At 43.2% G+C, this 24,817-nt stretch overlaps 1 protein-coding gene across 3 annotated transcripts in view; it reads left to right on the forward strand.

The window, feature by feature from the left end:
* Window positions 1-24,817, forward strand: part of EVC2 (EvC ciliary complex subunit 2) — a 173,203-nt gene that overhangs the window by 135,476 nt on the left and 12,910 nt on the right. For all 3 annotated transcript variants that reach the window (XM_061420782.1, XM_061420780.1, XM_061420781.1), the window contains exons 17-18: window positions 15,625-15,852; window positions 24,495-24,709. In XM_061420782.1, coding sequence (XP_061276766.1) covers window positions 15,625-15,852; window positions 24,495-24,709 — 443 coding nt within the window. The remainder of the gene's footprint in view (window positions 1-15,624; window positions 15,853-24,494; window positions 24,710-24,817) is intronic.

A 24,817-nucleotide genomic window follows, 5' to 3' on the forward strand; every position in this document is an offset into this window, starting at 1 on the left:
GTACTTTCTTTACAATTTTCGCGACCTTGTTTGTTTTTGTTTGTTCGTTTTTTCTCTCTTTCTTTTCCTTCTTCTTTTCTTTAACATCGTATTTTTGAAATTCCAAACTCTATTCTAGATTTTTAATTTTTGCTTTTATGTATTTGTTACCAATTTTGTACCTTTAAGAACCCAATCTTCAGGACCCATTTTTCACTAGGGAGCAAGAATACTGGCTTGACTGCTCTCTCTCCCTTTAGACTCTCCTTTTTCTCCACCAGGTCGCCTGTGTCTCCTCCCTAACCCCTCTACTCTACCCAACTCTGTGAATTTCTGTGTGTTCCAGACGGTGGAGAACACTTAGGGAACTGATTACTGGCTGGATCTGTCTCCCACCTTTTCATTCCCCCCTTTTATCCTTCTGGCCACCTCTGTCACCTTCCTCCTCCTTCTCTTCTCTGTATAACTCCGTGAACATCTCTGAGTGGTCCAGTTGTGGAGTGCACATAAGGAAGTGACTACTGGCTAGCCCACTCTCTCCATTATTGATTCACCTCATCTCATTTGGGTCACCTCTAACTCCCTCCTCCCTCTTCTCTTCTCCATGTAACCCTGTGAACCTCTCTGAGTGACCCTCATCGTAGAGAAACTTTTCATCTTTAATGTAGATGTTTCATCAATGGTGCTGTATAGAAGGAGAAGTTTTGAAACTACTGTAAAAATAAGACTGATAACCGGAAGCAGGAGACTTAAGTCCAAACCCTGACTCCAGGGAACTCCTGACTCCAAGGAACATTAATTGACAGGAGCTCATCAAATGCCTCCATACCGACACTGAAACCAAGCACCACACAAGGGCCAATAAGTTCCAGGGCAAGACATACCAAGCAAATTCTCCAGCAACAAAGGAACACAGCCCTGAGCTTCAAGATACAGGCTGCCCAAAGTCACCCCAAAACTATAGACATCTCATAACTCACTACTGGACATTTCATTGCACTCCAGAGAGAAGAAATACAGCTCCACCCACCAGAACACCGACACAAGCTTCCCTAACCAGGAAACCTTGACAAGCCACCTGTACAAACCCACACACAGTGAGGAAACGCCACAATAAAGAGAACTCCACAAACTGCCAGAATACAGAAAGGACACCCCAAACTCAGCAATTTAAACAAGATGAAGAGACAGAGGAATACTCAGCAGATAAAGGAACAGGATAAATGCCCACCAAACCAAACAAAAGAGGAAGAGATAGGGAATCTACCTGATAAAGAATTCCAAATAATGATAGTGAAATTGATCCAAAATCTTGAAACTAAAACGGAATCACAGATAAATAGCCTGGAGACAAGGATTGAGAAGATGCAAGAAAGGTTTAACAAGGACCTAGAAGAAATAAAAAAGAGTCAATATATAATGAATAATGCAATAAATGAAATTAAAAACACTCTGGAGGCAACAAATAGTAGAATAACAGAGGCAGAAGATAGAATTAGTGAATTAGAAGATAGAATGGTAGAAATAAATGAATCAGAGAGGATAAAAGAAAAACGAATTAAAAGAAATGAGGACAATCTCAGAGACCTCCAGGACAATATTAAACGCTACAACATTCGAATAATAGGGGTTCCAGAAGAAGAAGACAAAAAGAAAGACCATGAGAAAATACTTGAGGAGATAATAGTTGAAAACTTCCCTAAAATGGGGAAGGAAATAATCACCCAAGTCCAAGAAACCCAGAGAGTCCCAAACAGGATAAACCCAAGGAGAAACACCCCAAGACACATATTAATCAAATTAACAAAGATCAAACACAATGAACAAATATTAAAAGCAGCAAGGGAAAAACAACAAATAACACACAAGGGAATTCCCATAAGGATAACAGCTGATCTTTCAATAGAAACTCTTCAAGCCAGGAGGGAATGGCAAGACATACTTAAAATGATGAAAGAAAATAACCTACAGCCCAGATTATTGTACCCAGCAAGGATCTCATTCAAGTATGAAGGAGAAATCAAAAGCTTTTCAGACAAGCAAAAGCTGAGAGAATTCTGCACCACCAAACCAGCTCTCCAACAAATACTAAAGGATATTCTCTAGACAGGAAACACAAAAACAGTGTATAAACTCGAACCCAAAACAATAAAGTAAATGGCAACGGGATCATACTTATCAGTAATTACCTTAAACGTAAATGGGTTGAATGCCCCAACCAAAAGACAAAGACTGGCTGAACGGATACAAAAACAAGACCCCTACATATGTTGTCTATAAGAGACCCACCTCAAAACAGGGGACACATACGACTAAAAGTGAAGGGCTGGAAAAAGATTTTCCATGCAAATAGGGACCAAAAGAAAGCAGGAGTAGCAATACTCATATCAGATAAAATAGACTTTAAAACAAAGGCCGTGAAAAGAGACAAAGAAGGTCACTACATAATGATCAAAGGATCAATCCAAGAAGAAGATATAATAATTATAAATATATATGCACCCAACACGGGAGCACCACAGTACGTAAGACAAATGCTAACAAGTATGAAAGGAGAAATTAACAATAACACAATAATAGTGGGAGATGTTAATACCCCACTTACACCTATGGATAGATCAACTAAACAGAAAATTAACAAAGAAACACAAATTTTAAACGATACAATAGACCAGTTAGACCTAATTGATATCTATAGGACATTTCATCCCAAAACAATGAATTTCACCTTTTTCTCAAGCGCACATGGAACCTTCTCCAGGATAGATCACATCCTGGGCCATAAAGCTAGCCTTGGTAAATTCAAAAAAATAGAAATCATCCCAAGCATTTTTTCTGACCACAATGCAGTAAGATTAGATCTCAATTACAGGAGAAAAACTATTAAAAATTCCAACATATGGAGGCTGAACAACACGCTGCTGAATAACCAACAAATCACAGAAGAAATCAAAAAAGAAATCAAAATTTGCATATAAATGAATGAAAATGAAAACACAACAACCCAAAACCTGTGGGACACGGTAAAAGCAGTCCTAAGGGGAAAGTTCATAGCAATACAGGCACACCTCAAGAAACAAGAAAAAAGTCAAATAACCTAACTCTACACCTAAAGCAACTAGAAAAGGAAGAAATGAAGAACCCCAGGGTTAGTAGAAGGAAAGAAATCTTAAAAATTAGAGCAGAAATAAATGCAAAAGAAACAAAAGAGACCATAGCAAAAATCAACAAAACCAAAAGCTGGTTCTTTGAAAGGATAAATAAAATTGACAAACCATTAGCCAGACTCATCAAGAAACAAAGGGAGAAAAATCAAATCAACAAATTAGAAACGAAAATGGAGAGATCACAACAGACAACACAGAAATACAAAGGATCATAAGAGACTACTATCAACAATTATATGGCAATAAAATGGACAACGTGGAAGAAATGGACAAATTCTTAGAAAAGTACAACTTTCCAAAACTCGACCAGGAAGAAATAGAAAATCTTAACAGACCCATCACAAGCATGGAAATTGAAACTGCAATCAAAAATCTTCCAGCAAACAAAAGCCCCGGTCCAGACGGCTTCACAGCTGAATTCTACCAAAAATTTAGAGAACAGCTGACACCTATCCTGCTCAAACTCTTCCAAAAAAATGCAGAGGAAGGTAAACTTCCAAACTCATTCTATGAGGCCACCATCACCCTAATACCAAAACCTGACAAAGATGCCACAAAAAAAGAAAACTACAGGCCAATATCACTGATGAACATAGATGCAAAAATCCTTAACAAAATTCTAGCAATCAGAATCCAACAACACATTAAAAAGATCATACACCATGATCAAGTGGGCTTTATCCCAGGGATGCAAGGATTCTTCAATATCCACAAATCAATCAATGTAATACACCACATTAACAAATTGAAAATTAAAAACCATATGATTATCTCAATAGATGCAGAGAAAGCCTTGACAAAATTCAACATCCATTTATGATAAAAACTCTCCAGAAAGCAGGAATAGAAGGAACATACCTCAACATAATAAAAGCTATATATGACAAACCCACAGCAAACATTATCCTCAATGGTGAAAAATTGAAAGCATTTCCTCTAAAGTCAGGAACAAGACAAGGGTGCCCACTTTCACCATTACTATTCAACATAGTTTTGGAAGTTTTGGCCACAGCAATCAGAGCAGAAAAAGAAATAAAAGGAATCCAAATTGGAAAAGAAGAAGTAAAACTCTCCCTATTTGCAGATGACATGATCCTCTACATAGAAAACCCTAAAGATTCCACCAGAAAATTACTAGAAATAATCAATGACTATAGTAAAGTTGCAGGATATAAAATCAACACACAGAAATCCCTTGCATACCTATACACTAATAATGAGAAAACAGAGAGAGAAATTAAGGAAACAATTCCATTCACCATTGCAACGGAAAGAATAAAATACTTAGGAATATATCTGCCTAAAGAAACTAAAGACGTATATATAGAAAACTATAAAACACTGGTGAAAGAAATCAAAGAGGACACTAATAGATGGAGAAATATACCATGTTCATGGATTGGAAGAATCAATATAGTGAAAATGAGTATACTACCCAAAGCAATTTATAGATTCAATGCAATCCCTATCAAGCTACCAACAGTAATCTTCACAGAGCTAGAACAAATAATTTCACAATTTGTATGGAAAAACAAAAAACCTCGAATAGCCAAAGCGACCTTGAGAAAGAAAAATGGAACTGGAGGAATCAACCTACCTGACTTCAGGCTCTACTACAAAGCCACAGTTATCAAGACAGTATGGTACTGGCACAAAGACAGAAATATAGATCAATGGAATAAAATAGAAAGCCCAGAGATAAATCCACACACATATGGACACCTTATCTTTGACAAAGGAGGCAAGAATATACAATGGATTAAAGACAATCTCTTTAACAAGTGGTGCTGGGAAATCTGGTCAACCACTTGTAAAAGAATGAAACTAGACCACTTTCTAACACCATACACAAAAATAAATTCAAAATGAATTAAAGATCTAAACGTAAGACCAGAAACTATAAAACTCCTAGAGGAGAACATAGGCAAAACACTCTCTGACATACATCACAGCAGGATCCTCTATGACCCACCTCCCAGAATATTGGAAATAAAAGCAAAAATAAACAAATGGGACCTAATTAAACTTAAAAGCTTCTGCACATCAAAGGAAACTATTAGCAAGGTGAAAAGACAGCCTTTGGAATGGGAGAAAATAATAGCAAATGAAGCAACTGACAAACAACTAATCTCAAAAATATACAAGCAACTCCTACAGCTCAACTCCAGAAAAATAAATGACCCAATCAAAAAATGGGCCAAAGAACTAAATAGACATTTCTCCAAAGAAGACATACAGATGGCTAACAAACACATGAAAAGATGCTCAACATCACTCATTATCAGAGAAATGCAAATCAAAACCACAAAGAGGTACCATTTCACACCAATCAGAATTGCTGTGATCCAAAAGTCTACAAATAATCAATGCTGGAGAGGGTGTGGAGAAAAGGGAACCCTCTTAACCTGTTGGGAATGCAAACTAGTACAGCCACTATGGAGAACAGTGTGGAGATTCCTTAAAAAACTGGAAATAGAACTGCCTTATGATCCAGCAATCCCACTGCTGGGCATACACACTGAGGAAACCAGAAGAGAAAGAGACACGTGTACCCCAATGTTCATCGCAGCACTGTTTATAATAGCCAGGACATGGAAGCAACCTAGATGTCCATTAGCAGATGAATGGATAAGAAAGCAGTGGTACATATACACAATGGAGTATTACTCAGCCATTAAAAAGAATACATTTGAATCAGTTCTAATGAGGTGGATGAAACTGGAGCCTATTATACAGAGTGAAGTAAGCCAGAAGGAAAAACATAAATACAGTATACTAACGCATATATATGGAATTTAGAAAGATGGTAACAATAACCTGGTGTACGAGACAGCAAAAGAGACACTGATGTACAGAACAGTCTTATGGACTCTGTGGGAGAGGGAGAGGGTGGGAAGATTTGGGAGAGTGACATTGAAACATGTAGAATATCATGTAAGAAACGAGTTGCCAGTCCAGGTTCGATGCGCGATATTGGATGCTTGGGGCTGGTGCACTGGGACGACCCAGAGGGATGGTGTGGGGAGGGAGGATGGAGGAGGGTTCAGGATGGGGAACACATGTATGCCTGTGGCGGATTCATTTTGATATTTGGCAAAACTAATACAATTATGTAAAGTTTAAAAATAAAATAAAATTAAAAAATAAAAAGAAATACATCCTGTATTAGTTTCCGAGGAAAGGACACATGAAGGATTTAATATTTTAAAATTTTGCAAGACTGAAAATGTTTCCTTCTGCTCCCATAATTGATGGATAATTTGACCCATCTTGGAATTCTGGAAAATTTTCGTGACTAATTTTGAAGATTTACTCCTGGTCTTTAATCTGCCTTTCTAGATCTCTAATTATTCAGACCGTTTATCTATTTTTCTTTTTTACTATTTTCCTTCTCTTTGTTCTTTTGCTTTACATTCTGGGGAACATCTTAAGTTTTCTTTTTCAAACCTTTGAGTTGTGTTTTCTTTTAATTTTATTTATTTATTTATTTTGGCTGTTCTGAGTCTTCTTTGCTGGGCAGGTTTTTTTCTTCTTTGCTGGGCAGGTTGTGGCGAATGGGGGCCACTCTCTAGTTGTGGCACCGGGCTTCTCATTTCAGTGGCCTGGCTTGTTGGGGGCACCGGCTCTAGAGCATGGACTCAGTAGTTGTGGCCCACGGCCCAGTTGCCCTGCAGTCTGTGAGATCCTCCTGGACCAGGGACCAAACCCATGTCCCCCGAAGTGGTGAGCAGATTCCTCACCATTGAGCCACCAGGGAAGCCCTTGAATTTTTATTTATATTTTTAATTTTCATTTTTTTTCAAGAGCTTTTTTCCCCTCTCTCAACAGTCTCTTCTTAAGGAAATAACATTCTCTTGTTGTTTTAAGGCTTCTATAGCTCTTGTATCTTTCTGAGAACATTCATTTTTTAAGGTTTTTTTTTTTCAATTCCTGCATATTTATTGCTATCTCTATATTCATTAGAGTTTTCCCAGGAAAGTGGCCATCCTTGGTGGTCTGCTCATGTTTAAGAGTGGAGTACTTAAAAGCTGCTTGGAGTCTGTAAGCTGTAACTGGGGTTTGCAGACTGTGACCTTCACTCTGGTGTGATTGGGCTGAACCATGAACTTGGAGAACTCCTAACAACAGTATTTTTAGAACTTTTTTGAAGTCTGGTCAGAGTTCCCAGAGAAGACTAGTCTCCTGCCTTGCTGCACATATGTCAGGAGCCAAATGAGGGAAGAGGACTGAGATTTTTAGTAGTCAGTAGGTAAAGTTTCACTTGAGTAGAATAGCCTTCAGATCAGATTAGACCAGATCAGTCGCTCAGTCGTGTCCGACTCTTTGCGACCCCATGAATCGCAGCACGCCAGGCCTCCCTGTCCGTCACCAACTCCCGGAGTTCACTCAGACTCATGTCCATCGAGTCAGTGATGCCATCCAACCATCTCATCCTCTGTCGTCCCCTTCTCCTCCTGCCCCCAATCCCTCCCAGCATCAGAGTCTTTTCCAATGAGTCAGCTCTTCGCATGAGGTGGCCAAAGTACTGGAGTTTCAGCTTTAGCATCATTCCTTCCAAAGAAATCCCAGGGCTGATCTCCTTCAGAATGGACTGGTTGGATCTCCTTGCAGTCCAAGGGACTCTCAAGAGTCTTCTCCAACACCACAGTTCAAAAGCATCAATTCTTCAGCACTCAGCTTTCTTCACAGTCCAACTCTCGCATCCATACATGACCACAGGAAAAACTAGAACGGTAGATGCATGTTATAAATCTACTTTCTTTCACCAGGAATCTCAATTGTTAATATTTTTCTACATTGTGTGTGTGTTTTATAATTAGAAATGAAGAAATTTCCTAAAGGAGGAAAGAAAACTCTCAATATTATAAGTTATTGGATCCAAAATCACTACAGATGGTGACTGCAGCCATGAAATTAAAAGATGCTTACTCCTTGGAAGGAAAGTTATGACCAACCTAGATAGCATATTCAAAAGCAGAGAAATTACTTTGCCAACAAAGGTTCATCTAGTCAAGTCTATGGCTTTTCCCGTGGTCATGTATGGATGTGAGAGTTGGACTGTGAAGAAGGCTGAGCATCGAAGAATTGATGGTTTTGAACTATGGTGTTGCAGAAGACTCTTGAGAGTCCCTTGGACTGCAAGGAAATCCAACCAGTCCATTCTGAAGGAGATCAGCCCTGGATTTCTTTGGAAGGACTGATGCTAAAGCTGAAACTCCAGTACTTTGGCCACCTCATGCGAAGAATTGATTCATTGGAAAAGACTCTGATGCTGGGAGGGATTGAGGGCAGGAGGAGAAGGGGACGACAGAGGATGAGATGGCTGGATGGCATCACTGACTCGATGGACGTGAGTCTCAGTGAACTCCGGGAGTTGGTCATGGACAGAGAGGCCTGGCGTGCTGCGATTCATGGGGTTGCAAAGAGTCAGACACGACTGAGTGACTGATCTGATCTGATTGTCTTTTATCTTTTTCCTGCACCCTAAAGGAAGCTCTATTTAACAAATTATAGTAATGATAGTGAAAATAATAGTAGTAGTAAGAATATGGCAGCTACTGTTTATTAGGGGCTTAAACCACAGACTGTACTAGACATTGTCACCTGTTATCTTATTGTTTGCTTTACACATCCAAAACCGAGACTCAGAGAAGTTAAGCAGTTTGTTTAGGTCACATAGCTACTTCGGTGGTAAGAGTTCATAAGAGATTACAGATCATCCACAAACAAAACTACACTGACTGGTTTAACCAAAGCCCACTGGCCTCCAAAGTCAAATTAATTTGTTTGAGATTTTTGCACTTTAATGATCTAGATGAGGGGGTGGGTGGAAATGTCTTTCCAGGCATAGAAATCGACTTTGCTACCTTGAATAATGATGTTTATTTAGCAGGGTGCTATTTCATTCAACAAGTATGAACATACCTTTACTGAGTCCACCCCCTTCTTGATGCAAGATAAAGGAGAAAGTCTTAAATTTTGAATCCATCCAGCAAAGCATGATGTAGACTGACCTGCGTTGGGGGGTGGCCAGCCACTCGAACAGGAGTGAATGCTTATATTTAAATAGTGTTTCATCAGCATCTCCTCCCAGCATTTGGATATAAAATTCCTGATGTGACTCCTTTCTGACCTCTGGCTTTCCTTTCTCTTTGCTGGTGACATCCTGGCCTCTTTCTATTCCTTGCCCGCTTCTCTCCAAGAAGGGTGCTATCTGATTGGTGGTATTAACGAAGGAACTGAGCTTCCCCCTCTCTTTAGAAGCCTGCCTTCCTGCAGGAAGCCCCCATTCTCTGACCATGATGTGATGAGCTTGTGGGGGAAGCTGGTTGTTTGGGGGAGTGTCCACTCATTTGCAAACTCATCTGAGCCACGTTCTCCAATCTAGTTTTCATCAATATTGAAGCTGACATTTGGTGTCTGGCTGGCTTACCCATGCATCCAGTTGCATTTGTTTCCAAACTTGTGCAAGGAGGAGGGGTGTGATGTCTTGAACTCCTTAGAGTCCCAATAATTCTCTGCTGATTGACAGGTTGATTTTATTTTGCAATAAAGGACATCAGAGAGAGCATAGAAGAAACTCCTTCAAAATGCACATTCTGTCAGGGAAACTAGGAAATTGTTTGAGCTTCACATTTAAAATAAGAGTATTTAGCAGCACACTGTTTTGGAAGTGAATTTTTATTACTTTAGGTGGTTTGAATATTTAATTAAATCGGTCATTAATACTTCATAGAAATGCAAATCTGTATCTTTTCCCAGGAGTTCTTTTAGACAAGGATGAAAGCCCCCTTTAGAGGCACATTCTCATTGTGCTGGAATTAACAAATTAAGTTTTCCAAAGAAGAAAGAAATAGGTTGTTAAAGAATTTTTCTTTTCTTAATTTCACTGTCCAGGTTGTTCTTGCAGTATATACAAAAGGCTTTACACTTATCCCCCATTTTAGGAATAACTTTGCATATATAGGGCTTCCCTTGTGGCTCAACTGGTAAAGAATCTGCCTGGAATGTGGGAGACTTGGGTTCAATCCCTGGGTTGGGAAGATCCCTTGGAGAAGGGAAAGGCTACCCACTCCAGTATTCTGGCCTGGAGAATTCCATGGACTGTATAGTCCATGGGGTCGCAAAGAGTCAGACACGACTGAGCAACTTTCACTTTTGCATAAATAAAATGAGCTATCCCTCCTGGCTACCTCACTGTACCCTGCGTGTCTCCAGGGGACTAGACCTTATAGCTTACTGGAGCCATTACCTGTCCAAAGGTGGGGAAGATTGAAATCACATGGAGGAAACATGAAAATTTTGCTCATGGCAGGTGTGTCATGAGGGGGCCTTTCATCCTTTTCTTGTTTATCTCCCATCACTCACGTTTTTCCTTTTTAAGAACTTTAGTAGGCTTTCCATAGCCCCCTTTCTGTTGCCTCCAGAGAAAGGCTACCTACTTTGACCTGGTGGTGAGGGTCTCTGTGCTGTGGTCTCTGTCTGACCTCTATGTCCTTATCTTCCACTTTTCCTCTCAGTTTTGGTCTGATTCACCCTCTCACTAATCCCATAGGGACCCCGTGCATTCCGGCCTCAGTGCCTCTGGTTTTTTGGTCCCTCTTCCTGAATGCCTGGATCCTTCAATATCCAGCTCAAATGCCGAGGTCTTCACAACTTTCCCCTCCCCCTTCCCCTTCTCCATCCTCTAAACTATCGTAGCCCTGTATAAAGACCTCCTTTATGGCACCAACCATGTGCCTGCATGCTCAGTCACTTCAGTCCTGGCTGACCTTTTGTGACCCCATGGACCAGACTCCTCTGTCCATGGGATTCTCCAGGTAAGAAGACTGGAGTGGGTTGCCATGCCCTCCTCCAGGGGATATTCCCAACTCAGGGATTGACCTGCATCTCCTGCATTGCAGGTGGAGTCATTACCACTGAGCCACCAGGGGAGCCTGGCACCAACCATGTCCTACCTTTAATAATAAAATTAAAATGAACAATAAACAACAACCGCTAACCATCATTGAACACTCCAATGTGTCAGGCACTGTTATAGTCAATTAAAAATAGTGGATTATTTAATAATCAAAATAATTCTATTTATTTTGCTTCTGGCCAAGACAGAATTTGGAGAAAGAAATGGCAACCCACTCCAGTGTTCTTGCCTGGAGAATCCCATGGACTGTAGGTGGGCTACAGTCCATGGGGTCACAAAGAGTAGGACACGACTGAGCTACTAACACACACACAGACAGAATTAAAGCATCAAATTATCCCCTCACCTAAAACACAACAAAAAGGAATGAACAAAATGTATGAAACAGTGGTTTTTTGAAAACTCTGGTTATTGTTCAGATGATCAGTCATGTCTGACTCTTTGCGACTCCATGGACTGCAGCACGCCAGGCTTCCCTGTCCATCACCAATTCCCAGAGTTTGCTCAAACTCATGTCCATTGAGTCAGTGATGCTATTTAACCATCCCATCCTCTGTTTTCCTCTTCTCCTCCTGCCCTGAATCTTTCCCAGCATCAGGGTCTTTTCTAATGAGTCAGCTCTTTGCGTTAGGTAGCCAAAGTATTGGAGCTTCAGCTTCAGCATCAGTCCTTCCAATGAATATTCAGGAATGATTTCCTTTAGGATTGACTGGTTTGATCTCCTTGAGGTCTAAGGGACTCTCAAGAGTCTTCTCCAACAACACAAGTTCAAAAGCATCAATTTTTAGGTGCTCAGCTTTCTTTATAGTCCAAATCTCACACCCATACATGAACACTGGAAAAGCCATAGCTTTGACTAGATGAACCTTTGTCAGCAAAGTAATGTCTCTGCTTTTTAATATGCCGTCTAGGTTGGTCATAGCTTTTCTTCCGGGGAGCAAGCGTCTTTTAACCTCATGGCTGCAGTCACCATCTGCAGTGATTTTGGAGCCCAAGAAAATAAAGTCTGACACTGTTTCCCCTTTTATTTGCCATGAAATGATGGAACTGGATGCCATGATCTTAGTTTTTTTGAATGTTGAGTTTTAAGCCAGTTTTTTCACTCTCCTCTTTCACCTTCATCAAGAGGCTTTTTAGTTCCTCTTCACTTTTTGCCATAAGGGTGGTGTCATCTGCATATCTGAGGTTATTGATATTTCTCCCAGCAATCTTGATTCCAGCTTGTGCTTCATTCAGCCTGGCATTTCTCATGATATGCTCTGCATATAAGTTAGGATGACATGTAAAGCCCTGATATACTCCTTCCTCTGTTTGGAATCAGTCCATTGTTCCATGTCTGGTTCTAACTGTTGGTTCTTGACCTGGACAACAATCAAAAGTGATCCCTGAGATACAGGAAACAAACTGAATTGAGCCTATGATCTGGTGACAGATCGCCAGGCAGGTGGCTGTCCACCTGGTGCTCCAAACCAAGAAGGAGTGGGGTCTAGTAACATCCTTTTGATAACAAGACTTCATGTTTCCTCTGAGCAGGGAAATGAAGTTCTCAAAAAGCAGAGATGTCCCTTTGCTGACCAAGGTCCGTATAGTTCAAGTTGTGGTTTTTCTAATAGTCATGTGTGGATGTGAGAGTTGGACCATAAAGAAGGCTGAGTGCCAGAGAATTGATGCTTACAAATTGTGGTGTTGGAGAACACTTTTGAGAATCCCTTGGACTGCAAGGAGATCAAACCAGTCAGTCGTAAGGAAATCAACCCTGAATATTCATTGGAAGGACTGAAGCTGAAACTCCAATACTTTGATCACCAGATGGAAAGAGTTGACTCACTAGAAAAGACCCTGATGCTAGGAAAGATTGTGGGCTGGAGGAGAAGGGGGTGACAGAGGATAAGATGGCTAGATGGCATCACCAACTCAATGGACATGAGTTTGTGCAAACTCTGAGTGATAGTGAAGGACAGGGAAGCCTGGCATGCTGCAGTCCATGCAGTCACAAAGAGCTGGACACAACTTAGTGGCTGAAGACTAATAGCAACTTGCAGAGGAACTGTTTCATGCTGTGGTTCTGCCTGTTATTGCCTCTGGTCCCTGATAATAGTGGGCTGTTTTTTGAGCCACATATGCAGGGCCCCGCAGTGTGTCTTTGAAGAACTAGTTTCCTTTGTCGTTCTTCCTTCTCCAGGGCCTGTGGCCAGGACCACCTCTCCAAGAAGCCTTTGAAGTTTCTCTAAGCAGCATTTTCTTTTCCAGCCAATAACAGCCAAAGTGGACTATTTGCTTTGTTGGGGCACTTTTCCCCTCCTCCCTGTGGCAGAGTTTTTTTTTGAAGGACAGATCATATAGGTGATCTGAGCCCTTCAAGCTGGGACTTGCTCTCCTCTGAAGGACACTCAATGGGGACAGGAAAATTATGCAGACGTGGGAGAACCCAGGGCATCGTCCTCTGCCAGCCTCTACATCATGGAAATATGCCAACTACTTTAAAACCTCTAAATACAAACACGTGACTCTTAAAAATAGCTTATGTGACAGGAAAAAATGTTTCACAAACTTTTTTTTTTTCAATTTTTTTTGGTGGTAAAATATACATAACATGAAATGTACTATGTTAACCATTTTCTCAGCGTCCAGTTCAGTGGCATTAAGTACATTAACATTGTGCATAACCATTAACACCATCCATCCCCAGAAATTTTGTGTCTTCCCAAAATGAAACTTTGTCTCCATTAAGCACTAACTCCCACCATTCCTCTCCCCAGCCTTTGGTAACCACCATCGTATGTTCTCACCCTATGAACTTGACTGTTCTAGGAGACTCATATAAGCAGAATCCTATGGGAATTCATGCATTTGTGACTGCCTGATTTCACTGTCATCCACATTGTAGCATCTACTTGAATTTACTTCCTTTTCAAGGCTGCATAATATTCCATCATGTAGATTAAAGAGCCCATTCTGTTTATCTCTCCATCTGTTGAGCAGCACTTGGGTTGCTTTGACTTTGGGCTACTTGGAATATAATTCCACAAACCGTTAACATGAAATTAAAGGCTTCATCAAGATATGGTGCTTATGCAGGCTACTTTGAGGGTTGTGCTTTAGCTTTCTGGGCAGGGGACTGGAGTGTATACTTACCCTTAGGGGCTCAAGTGGTGAAATCAGAGAGTTGAGTTACATGAGCTCAGTCATGTCTGACTCTGCAACCCCATGGCCTGTAGCTCACCAGGCTCCTCTATCACGGAATTCTCTAGGTGAGAATACTGGAGTGGGTTGCCATTTCCTCCTCCAGGGGATCTTCCCAACCCAGGGATCAAATCCGGGTCTCCTACATTGCAAGCAGATTCTTTACCATCTATTAGACTATGTTGTTCTCTGTAGCAGGTTTTCTAGAGAAAGTGTAAGAGGTAGTAATGTGGAGAAAAAAATGTAGAGATGCTGGAATGAACAAACTATTAATACTTAGTTGAGTGAAGGATTCTTTCATTGAGAATTTCTTCTGAGCCCTTCAGGTGCTAAGGCCCTCCCCCAGAGGAGTTGTTCTGCTGGTGCCAACTGGGAAGAGGAACTTGAGAGATGAAGGAAACACAGAGAAGGGGGCGATAGATATGCCAAGTGAAGTGAAGTCACTCAGTCGTGTCTGACTCTTTGCGACCTCATAGACTGTAGCCTAACAGGTTCCTCTGTCCATGGGATTTTCCAGGCAAGAATACTGGAGTGGGTTGCCATTTCCTTCTCCAGGAGATCTTCCCAACCCAGGGACTGAACCCGGGTCTCCCCAGTACTTAGTTGAGTGAAGGATTCTTTCATTTAGAATTTCTTCTGAGCCCTGCAGGTGCTAAGGACCTTCCCCAGAGGAGTTTTGTTCTGCTGGGGTAAACAGTATGGTGCCAACTGGGAAGAGAAGCTTGAGAGATGAAGGAAACACAGAGAAGGGGGTGAGAGATATGCAAAGTGAGGATGCTTCAAAGTGGCCCCTTGGGAACCAGAGATGCAGAGAACAAACAGGAGGTTTTCCAGAGGACGAGGATGCGTGGCATTTGAATCATAGTAAAGAGTTTGGATTTGCAGATGCAAGGAGCCTGGTGGGCAGGGCATGAGCCATCATGGGTATGGAAGTCTAGGTGTGGGGTGGCGGTGGCGAAACAGACCAGCTGTACCTTAGCCTGGATGGGGGTGAGAAGGGCTTGGAGACCTCGTTAGGAAGACTGAACTTTCATCCTGTAGGATGGGGAAGCTTGAAAGATTTTTCCCTGGAGAGCAACACAGTTCAGTTTCCCTCCAAGAATGATAAATGTGGAATGAACAGCTAGATTCCAAAAGCCCCGCAGTGAGCCTCTTTATGAGCGGAAGTGCCCTTGCTGTCTTATATTACGCTGAGATTCCAATACTGTTGCTTTTAACTCTTGAGACCTTCCTCAGGGTCCCGACTGGATGACTGGCTGCCTACCTGCACTGTTACAAATAGCACCAATACCAGCTGCTGTTTGTAAGCTGCACGTTCTGTCCTCTTCCCTCCCCTTACTTACCGCTCTCTGGTCTCTGGCTGGCCCCTCCCAGGTCCGAGGAGAATTGCTTCGGGAGAGAGTGCAGCAGCTGGAGGCCCAGGAGGGACTCTTTGCCGAGTCCCTTGTCTCCCTGCAGTTCCAGAAGGCGGCGAGGATGGCCAGAACCCTATGGGCGTACACCGCCCTCCTGAGCATCCAGGACCTGCTTCTGGAGGAGCTGAACTCATCAGAGACCCTGACCAAGTCAGCCTGCATGCAGATCCTGGAGTCTCACAGCCCGGTGAGTGCAGGACCCAGGAAGGAAAGGATGCCTGCTACATTGCATCCCTCAGTGGTTCTTTCTGGTGACTGCTTCCATTTCTCCCACCATCGGACGGGTGATCTGCTGCCCTGTCTCTGCCGAGGGGCCCTGGGGAGGGCTGAGTGAGGTAACTTACATGGGAGGCTGGTGCACTGTTGCTGCCCAAGGCTTCTCTATTTCGTTGCCTTCAGAAGCAAACCTTTTAAATGTTAGCATTTTTAACATCTGGGAACCTGGGATTCCTTTTGCAGCCAGCAGCTGTTTGTTTCTTTGATAGTGCTATGAAAAGTAGAGAGAGAAATGGCAACCCACCCCAGTATTCTTGCTTGGAGAATCCCATGGACACAGAAGCCTTGTAGGTTCCCAGTCCATGGGATCCCAAGAGTCGGATACGACTTAGCAACTAAACCACCACCACCATGAAAAGTAGATGTGTAGCTTTCAATGAGGGCTTCCCAGGTGGTGCCAGTGGTAAAGAACCCACCTGCCAGTGCAGAGATGTAAGAGATGCATGTTGGATCCCTGGGTTGGGAAGATCCCCTGGAGGATGGCATGGCAACCCACTACGCTGTTCTTGCCTGGAGAATCCCATGGACAGAGCAGCCTGGTGGGCTACAGTCCATGGGGTCACAAAGCGTCGGGCATGCCTGAAGCAACTTAGCACAGCTTTCAGTGAAGGGCGCCTTAGATGTTATGAAGTATTGAATTTGCTTTTATTTTCAAAATTTTAATTATTACCATTATTTCTACATGCTGCATGTTTTCAGGGTGTGGAAGGTATATTCATAACACAAAAGCTAGCAACGTAACTGCTTTGAGGACTAATTTTAGTTCCTGTATGTGTAATTTTAGAATTTTATGTATTATTATAATAGTCACCTAAATGGAACTCACATTTACTGAGTGCTGTGTGTGCGGCAGGAGAGCACTAACGAGCTGTGTGAAATGGGCCTGCTCTCATTTAAGCATTAATAATTCTTTACTCAATCATGCATCTTAAGACGATCGCTTAAGCATGATTAATAATAAGTTGCAATTTTATGCCTTTTTGCAATTATGTTCTTTGTCAGACATTATGTCAGTTAATCATTGAGCCATGCTGTGAACTCGGTAGTGTTTCTGTGCCCAATTCTCAAGTAAAGAAATGAGATTCAGGCAAGTGGCAGGTCAAGCTTTTTCCAAGCTTTTTCCAAGTTTTTCCAAGGTCCACAGAGCTAGTAAGTGAAATCTGTTATTTTCTGACTTTAGCCCCTGGGTCATGTCCACAGATATCTCAGTTGATCCTGTTGATGGAGGTTCCCATTTCTTCATAGAAAATCATAAATAACATTAGACTTTGAAGCATTTGCGCTTGGTCACTCTGTGCTTGGTGTCTGACTCTTTGTAACCCCATGGACTGTAGCCTGCCAGGCTCCTCTGTCCATTGGATTTCCCAGGCAAAAATACTGGAGTGGGTTGCCATTTCCTTCTCCGGGGGATCTTCCCAACCCAGGGATCAAACCTGCATCTCTTGTGTCTTCCACATTGGCAGGTCTTCACTACTGCGCCACCTGGGAAGCCCAGATTCTGAAGAGTCCAGGCTATTTTTCCAGCAAATATAGTGCACCCTGCACCATGAAACCTGCTTGTAGGGATAGGAAGGAAGGGGAAACCTTGTGGATATCCCAGCACAAAACATCCGACACTGGATAAATAAAAATAAATATACTTTTTCTTGCTTTGTGAGTTCACAGTAGGATGAGGAAAATCCCCAAGGGATGAGGATAGCTTGGAAAATCTGAACTCACAGAAAGAGATGAATGCAAACCCAGAGGCTGAAATCCAAAAGCAAAGGAAGAAAACCAGGACCTCCAGGGTTTGGGGGGTTAATTTGAAGGACCAGGAGGCGGGGCTGTGGGATGTCCTGAGGAGCAGAGCAACCAGTGCGGTTGGTGCGGAGGGTGGGTGGTGAGGGGAAGCCACTTGTGCTCAAGGGAGGCCCCAGGATCACCTGTCCGTCTCCAGCCCTGCCAGGGTTGGGGGCGGGGAGTGCCCTCTGTGAGTTTGTCATCAAAGGTTTCTGCTAACAGGACAAAGGAATTAAAAAAACACTTTAGCCATTCAGTCAGAAAATCTCCAAGGTGATGAATTAAATTAGATATGCAAATATCTGGCAAGATTGACCATTTAAAAAAGAGGTAAAGAAGTAATATCAGAAGTATAAAAGGCAGCATGACAATAGATGCCCCAGAGTTTTTAAAAATAAGAGAATTCTATGAGAAATAATTTTATGTAGGTGAATTTCAACATTTCTAAAAAATTATAGCTCGCCAAAATTGGCTCAAGTACAAAAAAATCTCCATAGTCCTGTTACCATGAAAGAAATTGATTCAATAGTCTCAGAATCTTCTGACACACACAAAAATATCTAACCTTGATAGTTTTATAGGCCAATTCCACCAAACCTTAAGATAGCAAAATTTTCCAATCTCATATGCAGATCACTCAGATGTTAAAAAAATTAGGGAATATTCCTCATTTCATGAAGCTCATATAACCTTGACACCACAACCAGACATGACTAGTATGAGAAAGAATAATTACAGTTTAGTCTTACCTATGAGCCTAGATGTACAATTCATAAACGAAATATTAATGAATAATCCAATCATCTATAAAAAGATACAGCACAACCAGTATGAGTTTTTCCCAGGAAGGTAAGGTTGGTTTAACACTAAAACATGTATGAACAAAATTCATCAGATTAACAGATTAAAGAAACACAATTCCTGTGATTATTTTGGTATGAATGGAACAGGTGATTTATTGAATTCAGTGCTCATCCAGTGTAAGACTCCTTAGCAAATTAGTAATAGGAGGAAATCCTGCAAGATATTTACCCAAACCCATAGGGAGTATCACCGCTAGGTGATTGGCATGGAGGCAAGGTCACCGCCTGGCATTACAGGTGAAGGAGGCGAGGTCTTCAGAGGAGGGGCAGGACCGTGGTCATGTGTCAAGTAAATACGGAACAAAGCAAGACACTAGAAGCCGCTGGCTTTTAATTCCCAATTCATCTCTTCATTATAATGAAGTATAGAGAGGAAGGAGAAGTTTATAAACTCTCTGAGAAAGACCTCAATTCAACCCTAAAACACCTAATGGCCCTTTTTACTTGCAACAACCCTCGTTCCTACTGGCAATTGGGTAGCACATCACGTACATTTTCAATTTGACGTTAAAGCCCTTTTGAGTGACATCAAAGCTTCCTTATTCTCGAATGAGCTCGAAGTAGAAGAGTTAATATGTCCTGAATTGGAAGCAACTGATGAAACTATGGATACAATGCTGGTTGGTTTGTTTGTTTTTTTTAAATGAAGATTTACATTTGGAGGGAAGACAAACCTATCATTTTACACTTGATATTAGACTTTCATCCTGCAATTTGATCATTCTGGGAAAACCACTTTCCCATTGGGAATGGGCTTTTAAGCTGTTGCACATTCAGAATTTAAAAAGCATGAAATGAAATGCTTTGGAAGCAGTGATTCCTAAGAAAACTGTGTCAGGTTCCCTTCATTTGATGAAGCGTTTAGACTCATTCTGTGAAACTGGATCACAGAAAGGACATAACTGAATCATGGGGTTGAATGGCAATCATGGGCAGCTTTCAGTGTGATGGTCCTACTCATAACACATCATGTGACCTCAGGCTAACTGCACCCACTGTATTTAATCCAGTTTAAGTTGCTTCGTGTGTATCTACTTTTCCAAGCCTGGACTGGATGTCTTCCTTTTCTGTCTTCTGCCTTACTGCCCACTCACCACCAGTCCCTCTGTTGATTCTGCCTTAATTTTCTCACTTTTGACCTTTGCCACCCAGCTTCGCTACTCAGACAAATCTAGACCTAAAAACAAAAAATCACATCAGTAGTAGCTCTCATCAGGGCCAGGGCATCGTGTTAAGTGTGTAACCTTCTGTCAGCCCCGAGATGTTTTTATTCCCATTCTACAGATGGAGTTGAGGTTTAGGACTTTTAACTCATTTTGCCACAGTCCCAGAACTGGAAATCAAAGCCCACACCTCCTGCTTGCAAAGCCCAGTTCCTGTTCTCACACCAATTTCCGCCTGCCTCTTTCTTTCCCTACTGCAGTTTCCTCCACCCTTCAGCCAAAGCAACATTTCTGAAAAATAAAAATAATTAGTGACAGCTCCATTCCCAGCTCCATATTTTAATATCTCCCCTCTACACCTCCCTCCCTCAGACCCTGCATTTTAGCCCTCGGACCTTCCTGAACACTTGAGATACATTCAGGCCTCAGTTCCTTTGAAGGACCTCTGTCTAGAAAGCTTCTGCTGCCAACCCTACAATCTCCTCTCTGGCAGCTGCAACAAGCCAAATGTTGCCTCTTCTGTGAAGCCATCCATGATTCCCTTGGGCAGAGTTGATTTCTCCTAGCTCTGTGCTCAAGTCACCCTCCATCTAGATTCCCTGAGGTGACCTGTTACCTGTCACTGTATCTGTGTTTGCACAACTGTCTCCCTCGCTAGACCATGCGTTTCCAGAGTCTAGGGGCCATGTCTCATTCACCCCGGAATCCCTCATGCCCAGTAAACGGCCTGGAACTGTCTGTCTTCATCATCATCGTCTACCCATCTGTTCATCCATCCATTCATCCAACAGATGTCTACAGAGTGCTTTCCAGAGACAATGGGAGCAAGAGATAGGGCCCCGAGTTAGAGAAACCTGAAGTTACTCCTCTCTCAGGTTCTTGGGACTTCACATGTCCTTATGCTCTCTGCTCCTTAGCTAACTTATTTATAAAATGGGGTATTAACGAATTCCTAGTTTGTGCTGGTTTATGAAGATCAAATACATTAATTTATGTAAAGATACCATGAATCGAATCTAGTACACTGTGGAAGTTCGGTGTGTGCTAACTGCCATTATTATTGTTAATAATAAGATGATGCTGATTACTGTGACTCCTTCCACAGGCCAGGCGCCTGCTCCGTATCGGGAAGCTGCGGCTGCTGTTCAGTCACTCAGTCGTGTCCAGCTCTTGTGACTCCATGAATTGTAGCCTGCCAGGCTCCTTTGTTCATGGGATTCTCCAGGCGAGAATACTGGAGTGGGTTGCCATTTCCTTCTCCAGGGGATCTTCCAGACCCAGGGATCCAATCCAGGTTTCCTGTTTGGCAGGCGAGTTCTTTACAGCTGAGCCACCTGGGACGCCTACTCCCTGCTGGGGAGTGGGATGAACAAGACCATCCCAGAGTCCCTGCCTTAGCATCGAAACTCTAGTGAAGAGAGCAGATTCTAGATTCAATTCTAGAAGCATATCTTGGATTCCATTAGTGCTAAGTGGCAGGGGTTTGGGGATAGGACTGACCCCTGGGAGAACCTGCCATCAGCAACTTAGAACCTGCAGGATATGTTTGTTCCCAACCAGGGTTCACCTGGTCTTGGAAAATCAAAGTGTGACATGCCAGCTTTCTGTGCTCTGCCTGTTTCAGGGACACTAGTGGGTGTTTTCCTTCCTTCCCCATGCAGTGGGCTGGGGCTGGCACCTCAGTGGAAACCTGGTGCATGACCAGCTCCAGGCACGCTGACAGAACATGGGAGTGGAAACTCATTAGTGCTGTTGGAAATGCTGTGTTTGGTTATGTTTCCATTTGGGGTGCAGTGAAGAGAAGGATGGTAACAATTGGAAATCTCATCATGCCAGAAGCCCATACTCAGAGCATCCCAAACTTTTCACGGCACTGGAGGCAAAATCTATATGCTCTCCATGCTATGACCTCACTTTACCTCTCTGGCCATTTTCTCCATGTCTTGATTTTTGAGTAATGTTTCTGAGACTTTGATGCAAGCTTTGGGGCCTCTGCAGAAAGGGAGATTGTTTTGTACAAAATTTAGGAGGCTCAAGGACGACCATCACCTGATGACGTCTATCCAAGGCCTCTTAGGATCAAACCCCATACTCACCCCACCCCCAGGTAGAACACTGGCCAATCTGGTGAATAATGGGTTCGATGACAATGGTTTCAATGACTAGCTCCTAAAGCCCACCTTCCTGCCCACCCTCTCTTCCCCGCCTAAACAGACTGTGGATAGTCTCTTGTACCCAGGTTCTCTCACTCTGATGGCCTCAGGCTGCCAATTTCTTGTTTGGCCAGTGAGAGACAGTATAGCTTGGGGGTTAGGGCACAAACCAAATCATGGAGCCAGCTGACCTGGCTCCATATCCTCATTCTGCCACTAAAGATTCATGGACGTGCATTGCTGAGTCCCTTCAGTCATATCCAACTCTACAACCCTATGAACTGAAGCCCGCCAGGTTCCTCTGTCCGTGGATTCTCCAGACAAGAATACTGGAGTGGGTTGTCATGCCTTCCTCCAGGGGATCTTCCTGATCCAGGAACCAAACCCATGTCTCCTATGTTTCCTGCATTGTAGGTGGATTCTTCACTGCTGAGCCACCTGGGAAGCCCCCTTAAGAATCATATGGCCTGGCAAATTACTTTTTCTCTCTGCCTCAGTTTCCACATAGGTAATGGAAAAGAAGTATGGTTTCCATGTAATTTTTATAAGGATTCAATGAGATGAATCTATGCAGGGCATTGAGAGCACTGCTGGGCATGACCTGAGTATGGTTGGTGTGAGGCATGATCCATGTTTGCTGGTCCAGCCCAGTCTTCATCGTGTAGAATACATGCTGATACCCCACATACGTCTGTAACAGGTGTGAGCTGCTAGGCAGGTGCCATGGGCTGCAGGTGAGGGGGTAGAAATGCAGCCCTGCCCCCCAGGAGCTCACACTCTAGCAGGAAATAGAGCATTGTTCTAGTCTGCTTGTGCTGCTGTGTCCAAACACAATAGACTTCAGAGCTTAAATAACAGACATTGATTTTCTCACAGTTCTTGAGGCTGGGAAGTCCAAGATCAAGGTGCCAGCTGAGTCTGTTTCTGGTAAAGAATCTTTGTGGTTTGAGCACACAGCTGCCTTCTCACTGTGTCCTCATGTGACAGAGAGAGCTCCAATCTCTTTTTCTTCCTATAAGGGCACTAATCCCATCATGGGGGTCCCACCCTCATGTCTATCTAAACCTATGCATGACTGCTTGCAGTCCTGTCTGACTCTTTGCAATCCTGTGGACTGTAGCCTGCCAGGCTCCTCTGTCTATGAGATTTTCCCAGCAAGAATACTGGAGTAGGTTGCCATTTTCTCCTCCAGGGGATCTTCCCAACTCGGGGATGGAACCTGCATTTCTTGCATTGATAGGTGGGTTCTTTACCACTAGTGCCACCTGGGAAGCCCTGCTGACCCCTAAAGCCCACACCTCCACACCTCCAGGCGCCCTCTCACTGAGGATTAGGGATCCAGCGTATGGATTTAAAGGACCACAAGCATTCATCCAGTCTGTAACAGGAAAATACTAGGGGTAGTGAGTGGGCAGTTGAGGAAGGGGAGTCTGTATCTCCCAAGGAACTTAGGGAAACTGTAGTAAGTCCCTGACAGCTTTTGATTACTGAGGCAACCATTTCGAAAACATCGGACTGAAATAAACAGGTTGCCAACTAAACAACTGGATAAAAGCAGACTGCCCCATGCATGAAGTTCCTGTTTCTGGGAAGTTCGGTTGACTTATGTACCTGACCTCTTGAGTGAACCTGCTTTGCCCTCTCTGCACCCTAATTCCTGCTCCTTTAAGTTCACCAACAGAGAGAGAACCAGTGACCTCTAGGGACCCCACCTTTGACCCCCAAAAAGGCAGAGCACGCGGGCCATGTTCTTTTCTCTCCTTGTGACCCTGCTGTGTGGTGAGGTGTGCCATGTACCCTCCAGAATGTGTTCCTTGTTTTCTCAAGGTCCTTGATGGTTGTGGCTGAGGTGTTGTCCCAGTGCGCAGGCACAAGCTGCTAACTTTGTAACATGCTTCTGTTCTCTGACATCTTTCTATCCTTCATTTTCTAGTGTCTGTTTAATATTTAATTTGTACTGAAAGTTTAATACTGAAGTTTTACTGAAAATAAAATTTTTCAGCTTTTTTATTTTGAAATAATTATAGATTCACAAGAAGTCACAAAAATAGTCATAAGAATCACAAGGACTGGTCTAACCTCAGCATTGGCCCAACAGGGAAATGTCTCTGGGGGCTGCCACAGGGAATGTGGACCCAGGTGAGGACCCCCAGCAGCTCCAGCCAGTAGCGTCATGGACTATGGCTGAGACCAGCACAAAGCACTTTCCCCAAGGAGGGCCTTCTAAAGCCCGTCCTTGAAAGAAGCCTCAGAGTTGGCCAAGCAAACAGGGAAAGGGCCTGCAGGTAGGGGCACAGCATGTGCAAGGGCACGAGGTGTGAGAGACCCGGAAGCAGTCTCATGTGCTGTTTGCACAGCTGGATGGCAGGGGGTGGACAGTGATGGGGAACACATGTCCCCCCATGGCTGATTCATGTCAATGTACGGCAAAAACCACTACAATATGGTAAAGTAATTAGCCTCCAATTAAAATAAACTGATTAATTAAAAAAAAAAGAGGAGGTCCTGCCAGGCTTGCAGCGCCAAGCTGAGAGGGGTGGATTGCATCCTGCGGCCCACCTGCCTTGTGCTCAGTACCTGCCCCTCTGTGTGCAGGAGCTCCAGGAGCTGGAGAGAAAGCTGGAGGACCAGCTGGCACACCAGGAGGCGGCCCAGCTGCAGCGGGCACTGGACAGTTGGCAGCAGTGGGCAGGTGAAGGACCTGCGCTTCTGCAGGAACCAGAGGAGACAGATTCTGAAAGGCACGTCTCTGCTGTCCTGCAGCGAGCCCTTAGCAAGGGTCAGAAGCTCCTGGAGCATCACCAGCAGAGGTAAGCTAAGGACCCAGTGTACGACATCTTCTTTACGCATTCATCTGTGGACGGGCACTTAGGTTGCTTCCATATCTTGGCTATTGTAACTAGTGTTGCAGTGAACAC

This window comes from Bos javanicus, chromosome 6 (assembly GCF_032452875.1).
Source record: "Bos javanicus breed banteng chromosome 6, ARS-OSU_banteng_1.0, whole genome shotgun sequence".
NCBI lineage: Eukaryota > Metazoa > Chordata > Mammalia > Artiodactyla > Bovidae > Bos > Bos javanicus.